The following is a 22060-nucleotide window of genomic DNA, read 5'->3' on the forward strand; positions in this document are numbered from 1 at the left end:
AGGGTATTCATGTTAACTGCTGCATGGCCTTCAGTGGGCAAGCATTATAAACGGTCACTTTCTGAACAAGTACAGATGAGAAACATGTGCATGCACACACACGCACGCATGCACATACACACAGAGGATTCTCTGTGTGTCTCAAATAATGCTTACTCTCTGAATGTTTATAATTTTAAACAGAAAAGATTGCTCCTTTTAAATTGAAAAGGAGCCATAATGAGATCTGCAATTCAGAACCTGGGGGAAATCAAGACTTGCTTCACTTAGACTTTGTGTCAGGGAAAGTTAAGCGTGGGGGAAATAAGGTGGTTCAGGTTCTCTGAAACAGCCTACCGTGTGTCACATAATGAAGGATATAGACATTTGGCTGTACATGTCTATACAATAGATTTCAAATTGTGCATGGGTCAGGGCAGTGCAGCCTACCCCGAACTAGCTTTTTAATGCATCTAGCTAAGGCGAATGGGTTTTAAAACAAATCTATTCAAACCCATTATGGGGAACATTCTTTAAATACGGACAGGCAGGCACTAGCTAAATGATGGGATCAGATGACTGTGTGCAAGTTGCATATTTACATTTGACCTACTTTCTGCAAAGAATCCGGCTGTTGTAAAACTACCAAGTGAACTGTGTGACTTAGAACACACACACACACACACACACACACACACACACACACACACACACACACACACACACACACTAAATAAGGTGGACTGTGCTCTTTAAAAGTTGCACAGTTTAGTGACTAAGTCAAAGGGCCAATGCACATCAACAGAATGTCAAGGCCTACAGCATCCTTCCATTGACAAAATGGTGACATCTCACCAGAGACCACATTTATCACATGGTCTCTTATGTTATTGTGTTTTTGTTATTCTGTCCTATGATAGTGTATCATTTACAGTCCTACGTGTAAGGTCGACTGGGCTCGCGAGTTCATTTCAACACGGCTTTGAGTAATATGCCAGTTACAACAGTGAGGGTCTCCGGACAGTCGGAGTAAGGCCGCAGTGCCACTTCGGTTCAGTTCATTTAAATACATATAAACAAACATGACAAAATGACAGGTAGAACAGTTGAAAATTAAATAATGCCATAAATTCAGAACTATTAAATGATTTGTTGTCTAAAGAATGAGCAAATTGATATAGTACAGATTGAACCATATTTCCCTATAAGTTTATCTAGTGCTAGCAGATATTTGGATATATTTCTTATTTCTACTTCTAAATATTTTCTTCAATGTTGACAAATTGGGGAAGTACATGTATTTAGTTGGTAAGTATTTCAATCTAATATCTGTAGGGGCTTCACATTTAAATAAGTAATGAAAATCATCGCCTATTGCTGGTAAATGGCAAAGTTTACATGTTCTGTTTTCTATGGAATCCTGGAAGGGACATTGTCGCGTTGTCGTCCTCTCAAAAAGAAGCAAAATGAGGCAAAATTAACCTAAACGCGACATTTCGCCTGTTTATGACGCATTTCCACATGGCGACAAATGGCGAAATGTCGCGTGTCGCGTTTTGGTTGCCTCATTTTATTTGTTTTGAGAGGGCGACAATGTCCCTTCTCGGACTAAGCGTCTATTTTCTTCTTCTTACGTTCATTACTTCGATTACGTTTCTACGATGACGTTTCTAATTTTCTCTATTTGGAAAATGTCGTCGAATTCCCTGTAAACGACGCACGACACTGTCTCGGGAAGTGGCGTTGCAAACTGCGCTTCGAGTCTAAGAGTTTCCTGTTTTTGAAGACGCAGGTATGTTCCGTCGTTGTTTTGACCGAACACAGGATCCAATGAGAAGACCTATAGTGCGTAACCGCCTTGGAACTCGTATCGAGAAATGTCCACGCAGTTGAGACATTGATGTTGTCGTCCATCAGCCAACATCCGGCGGAGCGGAACAGATTGACGTACGCCGGGATTATGGTTTGTCCCCCGGTGCTTTCTCCGAAGTGTAGGTTCATGGGTCCGGAATCTCCGACTGTGGTGCCATCGCAGAACAGCACTATTTGCGACAGGTCCCAGTTGGCGAAGTTATAAGGATTCTTGTGAAAGTCGCCCATACCAACCGCCTTGGCGGATACGAACCCGGCTACTATCTTGTTGGGGCGAACGCTTTGGAATAATATGTTGTCCCACGCGAAGCTGGTTTGTACTTTAACGATGGAGAACATCTTCACTTCCGTTCTGCGATACTTATTTGGCCGGCGTCTTCGACAGCACCTCGTTATGACCCCATATGACGCCCGGATTCACGCAAACTTTCATGACCTTCAAGACGATGTCTTCTATGTGCACGACGTATGCGGTGTCCGTTTTGGACGCCATTAGCAGGAATTGGGGGCTGGATCGGTACAGTTTCACTTGCACGTCGACTTGGTTCAGTATGTACCGCTTCATTTGAAACAGGTCGTGCATCAGCGGGACTCGAGGTCGAACGTTTTACTCTCGGAGGAGAACTCGTACCTACTGAACATACCCGTGTTGGTCCCGTTCGGATTGGTTATATCTAATTCCCCGGCCGTATCATTGAAAAACAGTTGCGCCTGCATCTTCGTCTTGTTGTTGATGGAATTGGTGTTCAAAAGTGTTTGAATCATGGCCTTCTACGGATAGTGGTTGCTCGTCGAGTTGACTAGGCGCCCTTGCAGCCATACATCTACTGGCGAAAACAGGGAATGAAGAAATAGGTTTATAGGGGCGCACGCTTCGTCGCTAGACAGATGTGAGTTGTCGCGTGAGTTATCCTACATTTAACGTACAGGGATGACCGTCTAAGATCGACGTATTCCAGTCCGTTATGACCGCTAATATGAAATTCGATGAGTGCGGATCCGGATAGAGGTGACACCGGTCGGCAGCCTTGAAGATAGGTCCTTTCTACGGATGTTTGCGTCGGCGGAAGATCGAATAAGGATAGTTCGGGCGGTTGCGTTTCTGTGAAAAACTTGGGATTGTTGGTTAACGCCGTCATGACCGTTCTCCTTTCTTAATAACCGAACATGTCTTCAATAGTTTTCTTCCGCCTGTGTGCGTGCGATGTCGGTTTCTTCTTCTTCCTGCCGCCGGAAGATGACCTCTTCTTCGTGACTCGAGTGGTTCCCCCTCGGTTACGGACGGCGAGGTTGGTTGTTGTTGTTCTTCTCCCTTTCCCTGTGAGCGATTGTCTCGCACTGCCGCCTACGCGCCTGCGTCATAAGAGAGGGATGGGTGAGACAAAGGTACAGTCAGACCTCGTTAATACGAACACTTTGGTTTTTTTAAAAAAACGTTCGGATAGTGAAACGTTCGTACTGCTGAAACCACAGTATATGCACCGAGTTACTTCCCCTTGATATCTTTCCTTACTATCGAGACTCTGAGGTCATAGATGAAGCCTATGTTTATGAAGGAAATTATAATCCTACTGTTGATAAATATGAAGTTTATTTTTATAATGTTATTAAAAAACTATGGCGATTTTTTTCCATTTGTGACATGTCATAACATGCCCGTGCCTTTTTCTTTTATATTTTCATTTTTACGTCATCACAAAATTATTATAAATTTTTTTCTAAAATAATATGTATGGTTGCCTATTTCCCGATATCAGTGGCTTTCCGCTCGGTAACATGACATAACAACGGAAAATACCTCCGTTTTCGAAGCGTCGTATGAATAACATGGGAGGCGAATCGTTTGATGTCGGGTATCGTTCGAAAGCTTTGAACATCAACAACATCACTGAACCCTTGCCGAGAGTATTTTCACAGTTGTAAGAAGCGATTTTATTGGATAAAAATTGGTTTCTAATGACGCTTTTTCGCTACAGTCTGCTATAAGGGTCGTGATTGGTCAAAATCAGACACGTGACCTAAGGCAGCCAATCATATCACGGCAATGGATATCGTCCTCGTAAACGAAAACTTTTAGATTTAGACGAAAGTTTTCGGTAAAATAATGCTATTTTGAACATATTAAGCAAGAAATCGCTACCTATTAGTTTATTCAATTTACATCGTTACTTTGCTCTTTGACAATGTTACTGTGGACCCGCTGCCGAAGCATGTGTCCGAGAATCGTCGTTTTCAATAACATTGCGAAAAATAGTTTATAATTTTATATATTTTAAGGCACATATTCGGCGTTTGATCGATCGATGGATTGATTGACTAATCGATCGATTGAATTTTGTTATTTGATTCTCTGATTAAGTACTACATAATAATGAACACAGTTAAGATTTCACAGAAGCATTTATACCCCACCGAGTCAGTATGACAGTAATGGTATACAAATCCTGTATATCAATAACGGATGGGAGGTAACTCTTCCTGCTTGAAAGAGATTATTTATATCTATATTACGGTACATTACATAACAGAATATTATAGTAATCACGTTACATTTTAAAATTTCTGGCTACAAGGTATATTAAAAGTATGTCACAAGCTTCTAATTTCATTTCCGTTTGTTTTAGCAATTATTTTGTTAAGAAGGCAAGTAGAAGACTTGACAACAGAATAAACAGGTGTACACGGTAAAAAAAATGTCTCACATTTTTGTGTTTGTTAAGGATGCAACGTGAACGTGTTGAATGTGAGGGGTTTGTCGCTGTTGGCAACGTGTACACATTAGAGGTGAATGTTCAGTCGATGGTGCAAGGTATAAGCGATGATGGCCGTTAAGGCCTATAGTACAATGACGTGAATTATATGGAAAATCATAATGGCATGAGCGCCCGCTCATAGTTTCGCAGTGTAAACATTTTGGTCAGATGGATAGCAGTATTAAACAATACAGATTTATCATGGCTGGACATCATTTGTGTAAATTTAAGTTGAGAATGGTATGCATAATAATAAGGTGGTATATACTTCTCTCTAAGGTTTTGGTACAAAGGACAAACTAGCAGGATATGATATTCGTCTTCAAAACCATCATTGCAGAAGGGACACATTATATCTGCTGACGGAATAGCGGAACCGGAAGAAACGGCGCGTCTATACGCTTGGATACGAAAATCGGTTGATGCGCAGCGGAATTTAGTTAAAGCTTGGCGCAATTTAGCGGATTTAACGAGATGTAAATAAGGCTCTGGCTGAAGGATGGTTTTGAATGTACAATAAGAAGATAACGGTGAGGATTCATGTAGACGTGCACTCCAATCCTGCATACATACATCTTTCACTCGCTGCTTAAATACAATTATAAAATTATCAATATTACCAACATCATGTGCTAGCCAAACAAAATAAAAAAACATGTGAAAATAGGATTGGCGAACACAAGGCACCCAATTTGTATGACCTTGACCATCAAAATATTTCAATATATTACATAAATATGTATCAACCCGATGCACTGCCGTCATTCAGAGGCAGAAATAAAAAGAAAAAGAGGAAAACTAGCATTTTACGCCGCTTTTATCAATTACGTATAGATAATGAGATGCACATGTGAAAATATCATATCATTCCTGTTATCAAATACGCTATAACAATTTGCTGTAGATTAAATCTTCATTTCACTACTTGTTGTTTGATGTACTGGGTCGTTTAAGCAAATAGTACTGACGAAAATGAATCTACCTTAAAATCATTTGTAATGTATTTTTTTAGTGGCCGTCCAATTCATGTGTTACCTCCCTTTAGTGGTCTCGTGATTTCGCGTATGTTACCGTGAGCTGATCATATGAGACCGTTATTGAATGACAGAAAAATAATTGTCTGAAAAGATGGAAACAGCCGTTAAAGCACCCCCGAAAGCCATGGGTTTCTCGGCTAAGGTTGTGTACCACAGTCTTATATGGATACTGATAGCCATTTTGATAATTATAGGTGAGTATGAGATGTATATTGCCGGGGGTCGTGTCCTTCAGTTTGTCATTTGCATTACCATGAATCCACACATCTGGGTCCAGGATGTGACTATTGCAGACATAACCTTACTACGTAGATGGTATCTTTTAATTCAGTAGCGTTTCTAAATACACCGTTTGCGTGATCATAACCTTTCATACTCATTTAGGTGATCTAGATTTGTAGATATACACTATAATAGAGTAATCAACTGGTCAGTAGTGAAAATATGGAAGACCACTGAAAGAAGGAAACTTCCATTTATTTCAATCCTACCCTTCGTATAACCATACACGCCAAGCCATTTCTAGTCGTAAATTTTAAAATGCAACTTATAACATACACACTGACATATACTTAGTTATAATTACTGACATGGCTTTTGTGCTAAATTAAAAAACTCTTATGTGAATAATGAACTCTTTCACAGGTAATCACTTGTACACTTAACAATAACATGGTGAAGGGAACCCATCTTGTGTATATTTTGGACATTTATCCCATGTTGCCAGGATTCAAATATTGTCTGTGGTTATGTAAAACTTTTGGTTTACATTTTATCATTTTTATTAAATGCCTTATGATACTTGTAATGTATATAACATGTGTTACATGCAAAACACTGTGTAAACATATGCTTCATCATATTAAACATATGCTTCATCATATGTATCAAATGTATGTTTGTGAGTTTAAATCCTGTTTTCTTCCGATTATCTTTCTTGGTTAGCCAGAACATTCCACATGCTACAATGGTTCACCAAATATTTTAACAATGGATACCTGCATTACATTGAACTCTTATCCTACATCAACATGATCAAGCTCATACTCTGTGAATTAAGTGGAATAATGTTTAAAGGGGAGTTAACCCCAACTCAATTTCAGTTCTATTTATAGATTAACATATTGCAATTCAAGTCAATAACATGACTAAAAAATAACAAAATGTTGCGGAAGTGAACTGAAAAAATATATAGATAATTTTAAATTATGGTAAGAAAACTTTGTACCCATTCAAGATTTTGTGTGTGTAAATAATGAGATAACATGTTGAGACAAATGACAAGATAGTTGTAGTTGTAAATACTTTATAGGATCGTGTTTTCCTGTATTAGTAGGTACCAGTCTGAAGTACTTTACACAGTGGGTAGAACGTTAGAGAAGATAGACAATGATAGGTATTCTTGAACATGTTGAAGGCTGAAGTAAGTTTGCTGATAACTGTTCATGAGTGCAGATATAAATACAGTTTTGTAATGGTGGTGATGACCCAGATACTGATAAATTCCACTGTAGCTATGCTGAGCATTGGTCGAAGCTCAGCGTGCACAACAGTATCAGGAAGGTTCATTTCACACATGCTGACTTATTTGGACCAACAGTGTCACATATGTTTAATTGTTTTAGAAATATGAATATTTGCTGAGCATGTTGAGGGTACTGGCAACCAGGAACCCTAGGATGCCTCATAAATCATATGATTTATGTGAATGTCTAAAAATCATTGCCTGAGGACATCTCTGCTTGCAATTACTAGGCAGAGGAATGAATCACGGAGTAACAAGCAAGATGGTTATGCTAATCTGGCCCATCATAAGAACGTAACAATCAATGATTGATATATTAGCTATACTTCAGTGTTACCATCACCATGATCACTGGATTTGTAGTTTGTTAAGATGACGTAGTTATCAGAAGCATGATCATGATGATAAGTTCAAATTTGAGAATAAGATTAAGTACCTGATGTATTCTGGGCAATGTTGAAAATGGCTTTTTCATTCAGCAGAATTACACCAGTTGGGTTTATTGTCCCATTGGAAAATCATATATGACATATGATGGTAATATTTTTCATGATACATAGAGTGGACTAATGTTATGTCACTGAAAATAATGGCGTTATAACAGCATTTACCAATGTTTACATTGAAAAAGAGACCTAGTCAAGCTTGCTTGCTTGCTAGACTTGGTTCTGTTTGGGCTTTGTACTGCTGAACTACTGAAAGGGTGGGATGGAGGGGAAAATAATGTGGATCAGGTCCAAGATCATGAAGAGTAATCTAATTGTACTTTGTAGAAAGTTCTGTTTCGCTTGTTCATGATGTAATATACACATTTGGAAAATTAATTACAAGCCACACATTTTGTCTAATGCAGAGACTTTCACTTACCAAGATGTTTAATACCCTATACAGATAAACATCTCAGTTGGATAAACTCACAGTGGACAAGGAATAACAACATGGTATTCATCTGCCATATTGGTTTTACACAGCGCTGCAGACATGATCGTGTTGGTGGTAGATGCAGTTGGTCAAATCTACCTGGCCTTCATGTGCCTCATGAACATGTTTCTTTAGATGTGAATCTGAGTTGTTATGTTTATACAACTGGGTTGCCATTTTCATACAGAGCCTTGGCACATTACCATGATTCCTATAATTACTGATCATTGATGATTGCTAATCAGTTTATCATGTTTATAATCAAGTTGTTCATTATTAAATGGCAAATGTTTGGAGAGATGGTATGGTTCTCTAACCTGGTAAACATTTTGATCTTTGTTGTCAGTATTGCATTGTTCGCAAGTTTCACTATGTTGATATAAATTATTTTATTTATAAAATGGTGTTTTTTCCAGGCCTATACTACAATTTGACTGGCAAGGGGCAGAGGTTTGACATTGGATGGTATGTAGAATAATCTGAAGCATGAACGGTCTCCTGTTCACTTTAAAATCTAAAGATTGATGATCATGAGATCTCTAACAATTTCTAACCATATAGCCAAGTGCTATGGAAAGCTTGATAGTCAGCATGGTCAACATGTTTCTGAAAAGAGCAAAAATGTATCATGCAATGGTTTTAACCTTGTGTAATGATGTGTTGTAGGTTCCTCCAGTCCACATCTCCCTACATGTGGGCCCTCATTGGGACAGGATTCGCCATTTCCCTCTCTGTAGTGGGAGCTGCATGGTGAGTGACCAGAACAACAGACCATTATTTTATGTTTATATTGCTCTGTAGTCCAATCATGCTCCACATTGACATTGATTGTCACGTTATGGCTGAAATATGGCTGATGTGACCCAAATTTGAACTCTACATGACGTAAGCAATGGTAAGTGTTTAGACATTGTCAATGGATCAGTGTGCACTAGTTTCATTGTTAGTCCCCTCAGCAGCGTGAAAAGTCTATGCTTGTGGGGCAAAATCACTATAAGCTATGGCTATACAAGATGAGACCCTAAGGGTTTGCATGACACAGACTATCATGTATGTGATAGCATCCATTTCTCATGTTGCTAATAATGAATATAATTTGGTATCTGCATTTGGGTATTTGAACTCATGATGCTTTCTTAATCCCTTTACAAGTTTGCAACATGGTAAGATGTTGTGGATGATGAGATGATTTGTCAAACTCTGTTTCTATTCCTGTACTTGAATGTAGGGGCATCTACACAACTGGAGCTAGCATTGCTGGTGGTGGCGTGAAGGCACCTAGAATCAAGACCAAGAACCTCATCAGTATTATTTTCTGTGAGGCTGTCGCCATCTACGGAATCATCATGGCCATTGTCATCAGCACAAACTTGGTGGTATGTATTTCATTCTCAGGGTTATGCAGCAGGAGCATGGTAATGGAGGGTGGCCGTAAAACACCCAAAGTTTCTGATACTCTTTGTTGTTTGGTACATGTCTGCATCAGATTCTGTTTGCCTCCCACATTAGGCATATCTTCACTTATATACTTTGAAAACTATTACAAGTGGTAATGAACATAATTCATTCACTCATGCTCTTACATGAACAGATTGTAATATTTGTAACACAGTAATACTTGATAGTCAGTTGCCTATTTGCATGCAGCTAGATTTAAGACCTGTTTGTGATATTATAATATTCCACATGTGAAACGAAAGATGACCAGAAAGTAAACTTCATATAAACAATCCAAGCCTTGCTGCTATCAGTATCATCATTCAGTTTTTAAAAGTAAATGTGAAACTGAAGGAGTTATTGTCATGAAGTGAATGGTAGAAGCTGAACATTCTGAGATATTTTGATTTAGAAAGTAAGGAAAGCAAACGTCATGGTCCCTAGCAATCCCCTAATCCCCACTGCACTTCCATTTTCAAAGGCTGGTTGGGTCTGTTGATATGCATAAATTTCAAATTCTTGTATTTTGATGAGACCAGAGGTATCACCGAAACAGATTTATGTGTACTATTCTTTCTCATTTTAGTTGTTCTTATCTCTGAATCAGACCTGGGCCTAGATCTTGGAAGCTCTCTTATCGCTAAGATAGTTGTAACTGCCATACATTAACATTAACTTACGACGATCTTAGCGTTAAGAGAGCTTCGAAAATCTAGGCCCTGTTCTCTAACATCATGGGGGGTTAGCTTAGTGGTTAAAGTGAAAAGCCAAAGGCCCAGATTTGATTTCCCACATGGGTACAATGTATGAAGCTCCATGTTGTGCTGTAAAGTTTTGACGGCTTGCCTATATCAGAGCCCTGACAACTATGTGTTTACTGATTGTCAGATAAGAAAAGCTGAGCTATGTTTTTTGTTTCAGTATTTTGACATCACCAAGTTTGAAAGCACAGAGAAACTCTACCAAAATTATGCAGCAGGTAAGGATCATAAATATCTATTAGTGTGTGTTGGATTTAAAATGCATGTACAATCATATTAAGTTGTGGCTAGAACGCATTATACTGGATACCTAGCAGGGTTAGGGTTAGGGTTATTTTCATCACAGTTTTATATTTTTTCACCTTTACGTGCTCGCATCACGTGACCTAATTAAATATGGCAGGCAGGTATCCGGTATAATGCATGTGTACCCAAGTTGTCAACAAGGTTTACATTTCTGTGAAAATGTCTATGTGGCTGATCTACCCATTTAAGTAAATGTGTTGAAGGGTTAGGCTTCAGTTATTGCAGAGTTATTTCCCTTTGACTGTGGGATATCTTCAGTGTAGACAAAGTTGTTTGACCAGACAGTTCTTCTTTCATTGTATTGCAGTCATAAGCTGTTGATCTTGAGAGTGAGTAAATGAGTGAAAACTTTTAATCACATATTGACTCCACATTGCCATCATGATAATGAGAAAATCAGAAACATACATGAATAATTTGTTTCAAATTCGTAGAAGTAAAGGTACCAATTTTGAAATGAAACATGAAAGCATGACTGCTTTTACATCACTTAGTTTCGATCACTGTATATTAAGTTATATATTGACTTTAACTGTATTGTATAATCACTAAGGGACATTTTATACCAAATTAAATATTTTTCCTTATCCTGACTCATGCTTATTGCTTGTCTCCCTTTCCTTCCGAATGCTAGTGGAACACTTGAATCCCCTTTTGAAGCTCCCTTAAAAAAAGCGGACGTAAAATCACTTACCAGCAGTCACCTCCCTTGCCAGGTTTTGACGGGAACGGCGCCACCCGTCTGCCATGCTCTTCACTCTCTCCTGATTCGCCCGAGTGGGCGGTTGTGAGAGCACCTGGTCCCCTATACGGCTTTATATCCTTTTATTATTTAGGCTTTTTTTCTAAATTTAGCTGTATAAGGCTTTAGCTAACTTTTACCTACAATATTGTACGGAATTAATTCTCAGATTTCTCCGTTTTTTTGTCACATTTTTACTTGATTATTCACATTGTTTACAATTGATGAAATCTTGTTCTGATTGTAGGTATCGTTTGTCTGCTGTTGATCCGCATAACCTATGTCCTAATTGCAAGCCTATATGTTTATCTGACACTCGTTGTCAGTTGTGTTTTCACCTGTCTGATATTGCATTTTACAAATATTCATATTATCTGTCTAGACGTGCAAAGGACAGGTCCAGACGAGATTTACACGACATGTCTAAACCGGCTAAGCTTGCAGAGGACCGGCAGTTGGTGTCTGCGCAGATACACCATTCCAGTGGTCTACCGGGTTCGTCTACAGAGGAGGTTGCCGCCTTAGACACCGCTGGCTCGAGGAAGATGTCATCTACATCTGAGACACCCTCTTTGCAGTCTAAGAAGACTAGGGCATCGTCTTCCCAGAGGAAGAAGGCAGCTACAGCTAAGACTTCGGCGAAGTCTCCACACGGGGCAACGCAGAAGACGAGATCTTTTTCAGCTGAGATCGTCCCACTGGAAGAAATAGATGTCTACGATGAGCCGCCCATCCTCATCCCTGAGATCACATCTAAGAAGAAGACGAAGACGTCTTCAACAGTGACCACGCAGGAAACCCTATCAACCCAGACGTTGGGCACGAAGGTTCTACGCCCTTCGGAAGAAGCCTCATCCATCTCAGATGCGTCGTCAGTACAACAGACAAAGCAGACCTTCAACCCGGGCGCCTTTATGCCGCAATTTACCAAACAGATGTTGGATCTGATGGATCAACGGTTCGCACGCGAGAGAGCTGCGGCGAAGACGACGTCTGCGACGAACCCGACATCTGCGACGAACCCGAGTGAAGGTCATCTGAGCAGCACACCACGTCCGTTGGGAACAAACGTCCTGCAGAGCACACAGGAAGATTCCAGCTCAACTACAGAGTTCGCACGAATACCTGGCAGCGATACCAACGTGGACTCCGCACCAACTACGTTCGACGGAAGGACCAGACGTTCGCCGAACCCACGCAGATCTTCATCGACGTCAGATACGGAAGTTCGTCACGAACCTGCACGCAACGGTTCGTTACCAAGGAGAAGAGAATCAACATCCGTACGAAGGCATAGAGATTCGTCACAAGACTCCAACCCTCGACAAAGCCGTTCACCAACATGCAGGTTCGCGCGAAGGCACGCACAGTCGTCTCTATCTCCACGCAGGTCCCAATGTAGGATGTCATGAACACATTCACGAACGAATGGTTCGCCTGGAAGGTCACCACACAGGTCGCCTTACAGGTCACCACACAGATCGTCTTACAGATCACCTTACAGATCGCCTCATTGAGACGACAATAGAAGACATCCATCCTCAGAGCAGGAAGATGACGGCGGAATTATATTTCCGACTCGGAAATCAAGTCATGGATGGCCAACGGTTTGGAACTGGCATCTAAGGAGACCAACGAAGCACTATCATACTTGATGGTGAATGATGATATAGACTCACTCACGATGCCACCTATCAACCCAGTCTTAGACGTTCCAGACAACCTCAGCACAGCCTTCAAGAAGGCAACTAAATACCAGACTCAGAGTATTCCGTCGTTCAACGCTAAGAAGTTCTCTCTACACCACATGGAACCCTTCATAAAGGCCCCAGAGATAGATGAGAATTATAAGATCATCAACGACACTCGGACTAAAGCTTACAAGATAGAAGATAAAAAGCTGGCACAGTTAGACACAGTAACCAGACGAACCTTCTTCGGCCTAGCCAGGTCAAGAGCTGTCAACGAGACTCTCATCTCGAAGTTTAAGAATTCAACTTCAGAGGAAGATAGAATGAACACAGAAAAAGGATCATCAGTTCATGTCTGAACATCTATCATCCATTTCTGCAGGCTTAACATTATCAAGAAGGCAAGGACTGTTATCTTCATGTACTTGGAGCGAGAAGTTTACCAAGACACTCTACAGAGCCCCTTTGTCAGCACCATCCATTTTTGCAGGAGAAATTGATGAAGTCGCCAAGGAAGTCGCTAAAGATTCCCGAGAAGTAATGATGATCAAGTCTATCGATACACTGGCCAGTGTAATATGTCAGACCTCCCAACGTTATTCTGGCAAATCAAGTTTGCAGGCATCCAGAGAGCAAAGGGATAAGAAATCAGGCAACGCTAAAGGAAATAAGGATTCTTTTCGTAAGCCCATCCGCGGCTCCAAGAGGTAAGTACCGGAAGAGGTCGGCCCTTTTCGGCCAGATTTTCCAGGCGATAAATACAGGTTCGAACGACTGGAGTCTTCCACCCCAGCTGTTCCAGTACAACCCTCACAAGTGGGTGGGCGTCTGCAACTCTACTGGAAGAATTGGGGAATTCTTCAAGGCGACTTCGTTATCTCAGATTCCACGCGACAGGTTACAGGATACAGCTACAAGCAGTACCACCAGTAACAATCAACCCTATGGTTCACAACTTCGCGCTGCAGACCAGAAGGGAAATCTACTAGAAGCCATCACATCTCTACTGGAGAAAGAGGCAATAGAAGAGATAAAACACCGCGTCTCACCAGGTTTCTACTCCCCAATTTTTCTGATACCAAAGAAAAATTCAAAAGAAAAAGTTCGACTCATTTACAACATGAGGAAATTCAACAAAGATTACCTCCTACCACCCACAAAGTTCAAGATGATACATCTACCACAGCTCACGACAGCTCATGCGTCCGGCTAGACTATCTAGCCAGCATAGATTTACAGGATGCATACTTACACATCCCCGATCCATCCGGAATCAAGGAAATATCTACGATTCCTGTTCAACGGACGTCATTTCCAATGGAAGGTCCTGCCATTTGGAATAACGTCGGCCCCCTGGTTGTTTACTCGAGTGACAAAGCCCATCAATATATATCTACATCGTTGAGGAGTCACGCAGTCGCGTTCTACCTAGATGACGGGATTCAAGCTCAGCAAGATCCCAGTCAACTCAGACTGCAACTGAACTTCACCATCAGACTTCTCACTCAACTAGGATGGCTAGTAAATCTCCTCAAGTCGGAACTACAGCCTACTCAGGACTTATATACGGCTTATAACAACGAAGAATCGCATTCTCGTTCCAGAGGATCGTTGGATCAAGATTCAACAAATGATCTCTCAAGTTCTGCTCTCTCCGTTACCACTCACGAGAATGGCAGAACTATTGTGGTCTCCTCCACGTCAGCTCAAGACATGACACGCAGGGAGACTACAACTCGTCCACTACAGAGATTTGTGAGCGCCCTTACACAGTCTGGATCCTTCGAAATACCAGACAGGCTAAAACCATATCTACTATGGTGGACTCAGAAATTCGAATGTTTGCGACGGAAACTACTTAATAGAGGCGAGTGCAGCGTCACCTCTACACAGGCGCATCACTGCACGGTTGGGGGCACACCGACAACTTGAAGTGGTTGCTGAAATGGTCGAAACAAGAAATGAATCTGCATATCAACATGCTCGAGATGAAAGCAGTAGTAAATGCCCTTCTACATTGGTCCAAAGTACTAAGGAACGCAAAATTGATGATCCATACGGACAACTCAACAGTGGCGTTCTACATAAACAAACAAGGATCAACAAGATCTTGCAATCTTCTAGACCTCAGCTTTCAACTATTCAACATCATAGACAATCTCAACATTTATGTGAAAGCATGTCACATTCAGGGAGCCAGGAATGTAATAGCAGATGCGCTATCTCGACCACATCAACCACAAGCGTTCAGATGCATCATACAGACGATAGGATCTCCACTCGTAGACCTATTCGCCACGAGATTCAACAATCAACTGGCAACATTTGTCTCTCCAATTCCCGATCCGCAAGCATGGGCGACAGACGCTCTAAGCATCCCATGGGAAGGGCTAAACGTGTACGCGTTCCCTCCGCCAGCGTTAATACCACAGGTATTACAGAAAATCAGGCAGACAAACAATCTACAGCTGATTTTGGTCGCGCCTTACTGGCGAGCAAGAACATGGCTTCCCGTTCTTTTACAAGAAATGGGAAAACCAACAATACAACTTCCAGTTTGGCGAACCTACTAATTCATCCTCACACCAAGCAAGTTCACAAGTATCCCAGATTGTTCCACCTGCGTATGGAGCGTATCATGAATTGCTAGTCGAAGAGGATACTCCGCCAGAGCAGCGAAAGCAGTTACACTAACTACGCGAGATCTACTCGTAACTTGTATGGCGACAAGTGGCAAAGCTTTGAGAAATATTCATCGAGGAAAGGTTTCACTGCAGTGAAAGCAACACATCTTCAAGTGGCAGAATATCTTTGTCATCTCAGACAAATGAGGAAATTAAAAGGTTGACATTATCTACATACCTAGCGGCTCTCAGCTCAGTTATCACTATGAAGACAGGCGTGAAACTGACCAAGGTGCCAGAGTTACAGGCCTTGCTACGCTCTTTTAAACTGGAAGACCAACATATGAAATTTAAAGCCCCGGCAGGATCTCGGCGTGGTATTACGACATCTCACCAGTGATGTGTATGCGAACCACTAGAAAGAACTTCTTCACGAATTTCTACACAGAAAGCGCTATTTCTGATCGCCTTGGCTGGCAGCGGCACATATGTCAGAAATACATGCGCTGGACTTTGAACGGATACGTTTTGACACACGTCACAACACGGTTCATCTAGGATTGAGGTGGGATTCCATAGCTAAGAATTAACTGCCAGGTCAGCCGGAGACAATTCCACATCCCAGCATTATCTACAATCCTTGGTCCACAGGATATACAAGATTTATCCTATGTCCAGTCAGGCTGAAAATATATCTACAGAAGTCTAAAACCAGGAGGCGAAAATTCAAGCGCCTTTTCATCCCCATAGCTCGTCGGAGACACCCACAGAGATCTCACGTACTCACGATATCAGTTTGGATGAGAGCAATCATACTCTGAGCCTACAAGGCAGCAGGACTTGAGCCTCCTCGAGCCTCAATACGCATACGAAGTTAGAGCACTGGCATCTACACTCAGCTCTACATGGAAACTGCTCAATATCCACGATCATGGAAGGGTGTTTTGGAAATCCGGAGACAGTATTTGCCAACCACTACCTCAGAGACTTTGCTACCGAGGACGTCTCCGGTATCCACCAGTTTGGACCTCTGTTGTAGCTCAACAGCTGGACGGTCCCTCAAAGGCTGAGATGTATCTTTAGCCCTTTTACGCATGTCATGCAAAGCTTGTACTCCAAGGAATAGAGCTTATAGTCCATGTACACGTCTAGAACAGACTAGCATGAATATTGGACCCTGTACTAGTAAGGAATTACTTGTACATGGATAGGGTCACTACTCCACTTGATACGACCATCAAGAGTATTTAAATCCACATGTACGATTACAGAAGAGTTTGATATATTGTGGTCCCCCCAAATTACCAAATTATTTCGACATATGGATCAGCAGCAGCAGTGCCATTTTAAGTTCCCATGGGGGTATATAGGACGTAAATTCATCACTAAGGAATCCAGAGGTGGCTTGACCCACCACCTATACCGCCGGATTCTACAAGCAATAAGCATGAGTCAGGATAAAAAAAAAATATATGTAATTTTCTGACTAAAATTGATATTTTATACTTATCCTGACTCATGAGGTAAGCCCTCCCAACCTCCCCTCAAGGCACTCTGGATTTCCCAGTAAACCAGTGTGTCGGGTTATAATATGGAGAGAGTGAAGAGCATGGCAGACGGGTGGCGCTGTTCCCGTCAAAACTTGGCAAGGGAGGTGACTCCTGGTAAGTGATTTTACGTCCGCTTTTTTGAAGGGAGCTTCAAAAGGGGATTCAAGTGTTCCACTAGCATTCGGAAGGAAGGGAGACAAGCAATAAGCTTGAGTCAGGATAAGTATAAAATACAGAGCTACAGATAACTTTTTGGGTCATTGAGTTATGTACTCGCTTGTGTTCATCTCAATTGGGTATCCTAACTTTCCTTTGAGTAACCAAATAAATTGTACCCACCTCACTCAAACTCAGTTGGGTATTTTGCAATTTTCTATAAATTGTAAAACCATAATAAAGTTTAAATGTTGGTTTATGTGTTTGTTATTTATATTTGATCTGTAATATGAGAAACGATCAGAAATGCTGCAAGTTGCCAAGTTCAGGTGCCGAAATAGAACCTCTCAATATACCTCAGTTATTTTATCTTTTTTGTGTGTACGCATGTAAGATCAAATTTACTGAGTATTAAAAAAATTCAAGCGTACTTGTACGCAATAGACTTAATAGGAATTGAGTTTTCACAAAAATAATTGCGTAATTTACGCAGGTACGCAGCTTATCTGTACCTCTGAAATATCAATTTTAGTCAGAAAATTAAATGTTTTTATACCACACTGATTATGTTGACACAATGTTTCAGGCTATATGATGTTCGGTGCTGGTCTGACGGTGGGAATCACCAACTTGGCATGTGGTGTGTGTGTTGGCATTGTCGGATCCGGTGCTGCTCTTGCAGATGCTGCCAACCCGACTCTCTTTGTCAAAATTCTTATCATCGAAATTTTTGGCAGTGCTATTGGATTGTTTGGATTGATTGTAGCAATTTTACAGGTAAGTACATTTAAATACTGTGAATATGGTATCTGGTAATGAAGACAATACTGCGAATATTAATTGCATCCTGAATGCATTGACTGCGGACGTAGTGAATATGGTTAGCTGCACGAATGCAGTAACTATGGATACTGGTAAGATGGTTGCATTGTGAACACTATGACTGTGACTCAACATATTGCTGAGATGGTTTCATCATGAACACATTTAGTGTGATTGCACTGTGATCAATCTCTGAGATCATGTTGTTACATAAATGAGGTGAACTTCCTGCATGTTGGAGGAGGCTGTAGACCAGGCCTGGCAGCTGATGAGTGGGCTGATGAGTGTGTAATGTTGTTCATGTGCATCCCTGTGGAATTCATGTCTAGTGTATATCCATGTGGCTGTCCTGCTTGGGCTGCAGTCAACTTGAGAGTAAAACCCTCTGGCTTTACATCTTCAGATTATGTAGTCAAAGGGAGATAACTCACTTCTTGGAATACTTATGCATTAGTGAACTACAACATCTGTGGTGATAGTGAGGATCACAGGGAAGAGACAGCAGTTTCAGCATATATCATAGTTATTAATCCGAATGAATGTGCACATATTGTCTTTAGTTCTGATATTTTGTCTCACCACTGTACATATATATAACTTACAGTTGAATTTTATCTGTTTCAGACCTCCAAAGCCACCATGTACCCCAACAAATAACGAGATGAGGTCATGCTGCTTGAAGCCATTCCAGACAGAACAAATGTACAGCTCAACTGAAACAGATCAGAAAACATCAAAGTTTACTGTCAAGGAACTGTGAACTTTCTCACAATTCCAAATAGACTGCTTGTAGTACATTGAATAACATAGACACATGCTCAGCATACATTGTACATTACATATCGTGAAATAGCCAAGATTATCTATTGGTGGGCTGCTTTTTAACTAAGTATCAAAACATGTAACCACGATGAAACCTGGTTGGTTTGGTAATGCAGCTTTCATCAGTTCTGTCCAGATAGTATTAGTACAACTAATTATATTAAAGTTTGGTGTCCAGATGAGCTGAGCACTATGTTAAAGTATGGGAGTAACGATGTATAATATATGAAGCCAGCAGCCAAGCGTACTATGGGTACGTGATGTTACTAAGGAATGTCTAGCTGTGTTATTTCAGCCTGATAAATAATATATCACATGACAAAATGAAAATCATAATTCTATTTGAACTTGTATGGTGCACTGATCCTTGGGCATATTTGTTATTTATTATCAGTGATTATATAGAGCTGTATGGATATTTATTCCACCTGATGTTATCTACAACATTGTCAATAAGGTTATAAAGTAAACCATTTTTTCAGGCTTTGTATATTCTGTCCCAGGATACTGTACCATGTATACATCGATGTTGTCAGCTGTTTGACAACCAGGTGTTATGATCTGTGAGTAGTGTATATGATCTTTGATGATAAGTCTTCTGTAGGTGTATATACTGGACATTGTGTGTATAGTTCATATCTTTGTTTATCATAGTTACAACATGTACAACAAATGTACACATTCATCATCTTGACTAGTCATTGTCAGATGAAATCTAAGGAAGGACATTTCTTCACAGACCAGATTTCTGTTGTTTTACAGATTAGCTTTTTTGGGGGAACTTTCTAAATGTTTTCATCAATCACAGAACAATCAGAAAAAATTATTTTGAGGAACATATGTAATTCTATATGAACATTCAGTTTAGTATTTGGAATTCTAATTTTGATAAGTTTTGTTAGTTCCCTGTGATTGACCACATATAAATAGCTCCTAATACTGAAGGTTGCTACAGAAATTGAGTTATGGAATTCTGTGAAACAAGAGAAACAGGTCTTAGCGTAACAGCGAAATCAAAATGTGAGTTTATCATTGGTATTTGACTTGATTGGATGTTCTGATCTGGTGAAGAATGATTATTTTTCAGTTTGCTCATCATGTGTATTGGATTAAATTGTAGATTTTATCTTCTGTGTTGTCAGTTAGGCCCTGTATGTGGAATTCCATGTTTTGAAGAGAATGTCTTTGTTCCCACATTCCAGTGTGATGTAGTTCCTTGTTCTACCGAGGGTGATGCTGCAACCATTAGAAGCTAAATCTATTTAAGGCTGTGACACTTCCTCTACACATCCTGAGTAATGGTATGCACAACATGGATTCCAATATGAACATTATGGATGTCCTATTTGACTTGGTGGGGAAGGAGCTGAGAGTAGGGATTCTTAATAAATTATTATACTTCAAATTGTTGAAGAAAAATAGAAATTGTTGGAATGAAAAATTATAGTTGCAAGGTGAAGGTGTTTTTCAGGAATTGATATTTTTACTTCAAGTTTTGATTAAAAAGTATCTTGTTTTGTAGCTGAAAAAATGTCTAGTCTCAAAAGAATTCCAGGTGACCTTTCCCCAATATCAAACGTTGATAGTCTGAAGGAGATCTCTGCATGTATTGTTGCAGCTGTATATTCTTGCTCCTCTTGTATGAAAGGTAACCCTGTTGACTCTGTAGATTGTTCATCTTTGTCTATAATGTAAATCAGCATAATCTTCTAAATGATTCCCATTTTAGTCATGGTATTTGGAAGAGTAGAGAATAAACCTTTGCACATTTTCATTGTTTTCTTTATTGTTTTATGGTTAGGGAGCTATATATAATGGAGTTATAACCAATAGATGGCTATTGAGCTTTAGTTTATGCAAGAAGTGTATATCTGGCCTTTGGGAGAAATTCTGTTCAGGTTTTGTCAGTAAATTACCATCCACTATCATTTTGGTAAGGAATTGGAAATCCATAAATGTAAGTAATTGTTTTTGTTGTTGCAGATAATGTCAGCTCTGGTTGCAGCTGCGTCAATAACACGCACCAGAGCTCACTCACTCACTCATTTCCATTGATCATGCTGGTCACTGTTTTACATAGTTTTCAGCAATCTACGCAATATTTGATCTTATTTCCCTTGTCTGTATTTGTAATGCTAAATCATAGTAATAATACCTTTTGTTTTATCGTGAAGTCCTTCCCATTCATCATATTGTGAGTCCTTGAGGGTCATCTGTGTAACCTAGATGTATATGTTTATGTAGGCTGTTATACACAGGACTTACTGCGATATACTGTCACTGATTGGAAGGATGTAATAAAATCTTATGTGGTCGGACTGGATGTGTTGTTTCATTTACCAGTAATGGTTGCACTCAGGTTGAGACTCCACATTAGGTGAGTGTGTGAATGCTGCTTGATATGTCTGTCAACAATGTTTAGCTTAATTAGGCACACTGTTTATCATCGAGATCAACCAGCAACGGAACACAACGGCAGGACTCAAATTTGGCATTAGTCTGATTGCCCTGTCCATTTATTTCATTTTTCTTGTAACATGTATATATATCACTGGGAGCTTCTGGCTCACATTTCAGTTATGAATATGAAACTTAAAGAAGCGCTTGTAAATTTTGGTAGCATTTACTTGTTCATCCTCCATAAGAACGCTTTTCTCTGTGCAGAGTTGCGTCCCTTAGTTGTGCAGAAAATGGAGAGCTAGATTTCTAGATCCGCCATAATTATGAATCTTTGTTAGTGCACCTGTGCTTGTTCGGTCACCTGAAGTTGTAAACGTTTTAAGGATGCATCACTTGAGTCCTTCCTCCACCATCAGCTTGTTGGAATATTGTTAAAAACTGCGCTTAACCAAGTTCACGCACTCATTTGTACCGTCGATACCTTAAATATCAGAACTTTTATGAATACTGTTTCTTGAAATAGAACTAGAGCTACTGAATGCTATTTTCGAACACTGTTGCGTTCATATTGCAGCATTGCGTTGAGTTGAGTTGGGATTTACGTCACATCGGCATTATTCCAGTCAGCAGCGTTAAGTAACATTATGCTTCTAAGGCCTGGT

At 40.3% G+C, this 22060-nt stretch overlaps 1 protein-coding gene across 1 annotated transcript; it reads left to right on the forward strand.

The window, feature by feature from the left end:
* The first annotated feature begins 5659 nt into the window (after positions 1–5659).
* On the forward strand, positions 5660–21316 carry LOC124275282 (V-type proton ATPase 21 kDa proteolipid subunit-like). Its single transcript, XM_046710764.1, has 7 exons — positions 5660–5835; positions 8504–8552; positions 8754–8837; positions 9316–9463; positions 10446–10503; positions 17941–18131; positions 18801–21316. Exons 1-7 carry the CDS (start codon positions 5733–5735, stop codon positions 18831–18833), a joined length of 666 nt encoding a protein of 221 aa, XP_046566720.1. The 5' UTR covers positions 5660–5732; the 3' UTR covers positions 18834–21316.
* Positions 21317–22060: the final 744 nt, after the last annotated feature.

Source organism: Haliotis rubra, unplaced genomic scaffold, assembly GCF_003918875.1.
Source record: "Haliotis rubra isolate DU_JTF1 unplaced genomic scaffold, ASM391887v1 Scf2, whole genome shotgun sequence".
Classification (NCBI taxonomy): Eukaryota; Metazoa; Mollusca; class Gastropoda; order Lepetellida; family Haliotidae; genus Haliotis; species Haliotis rubra.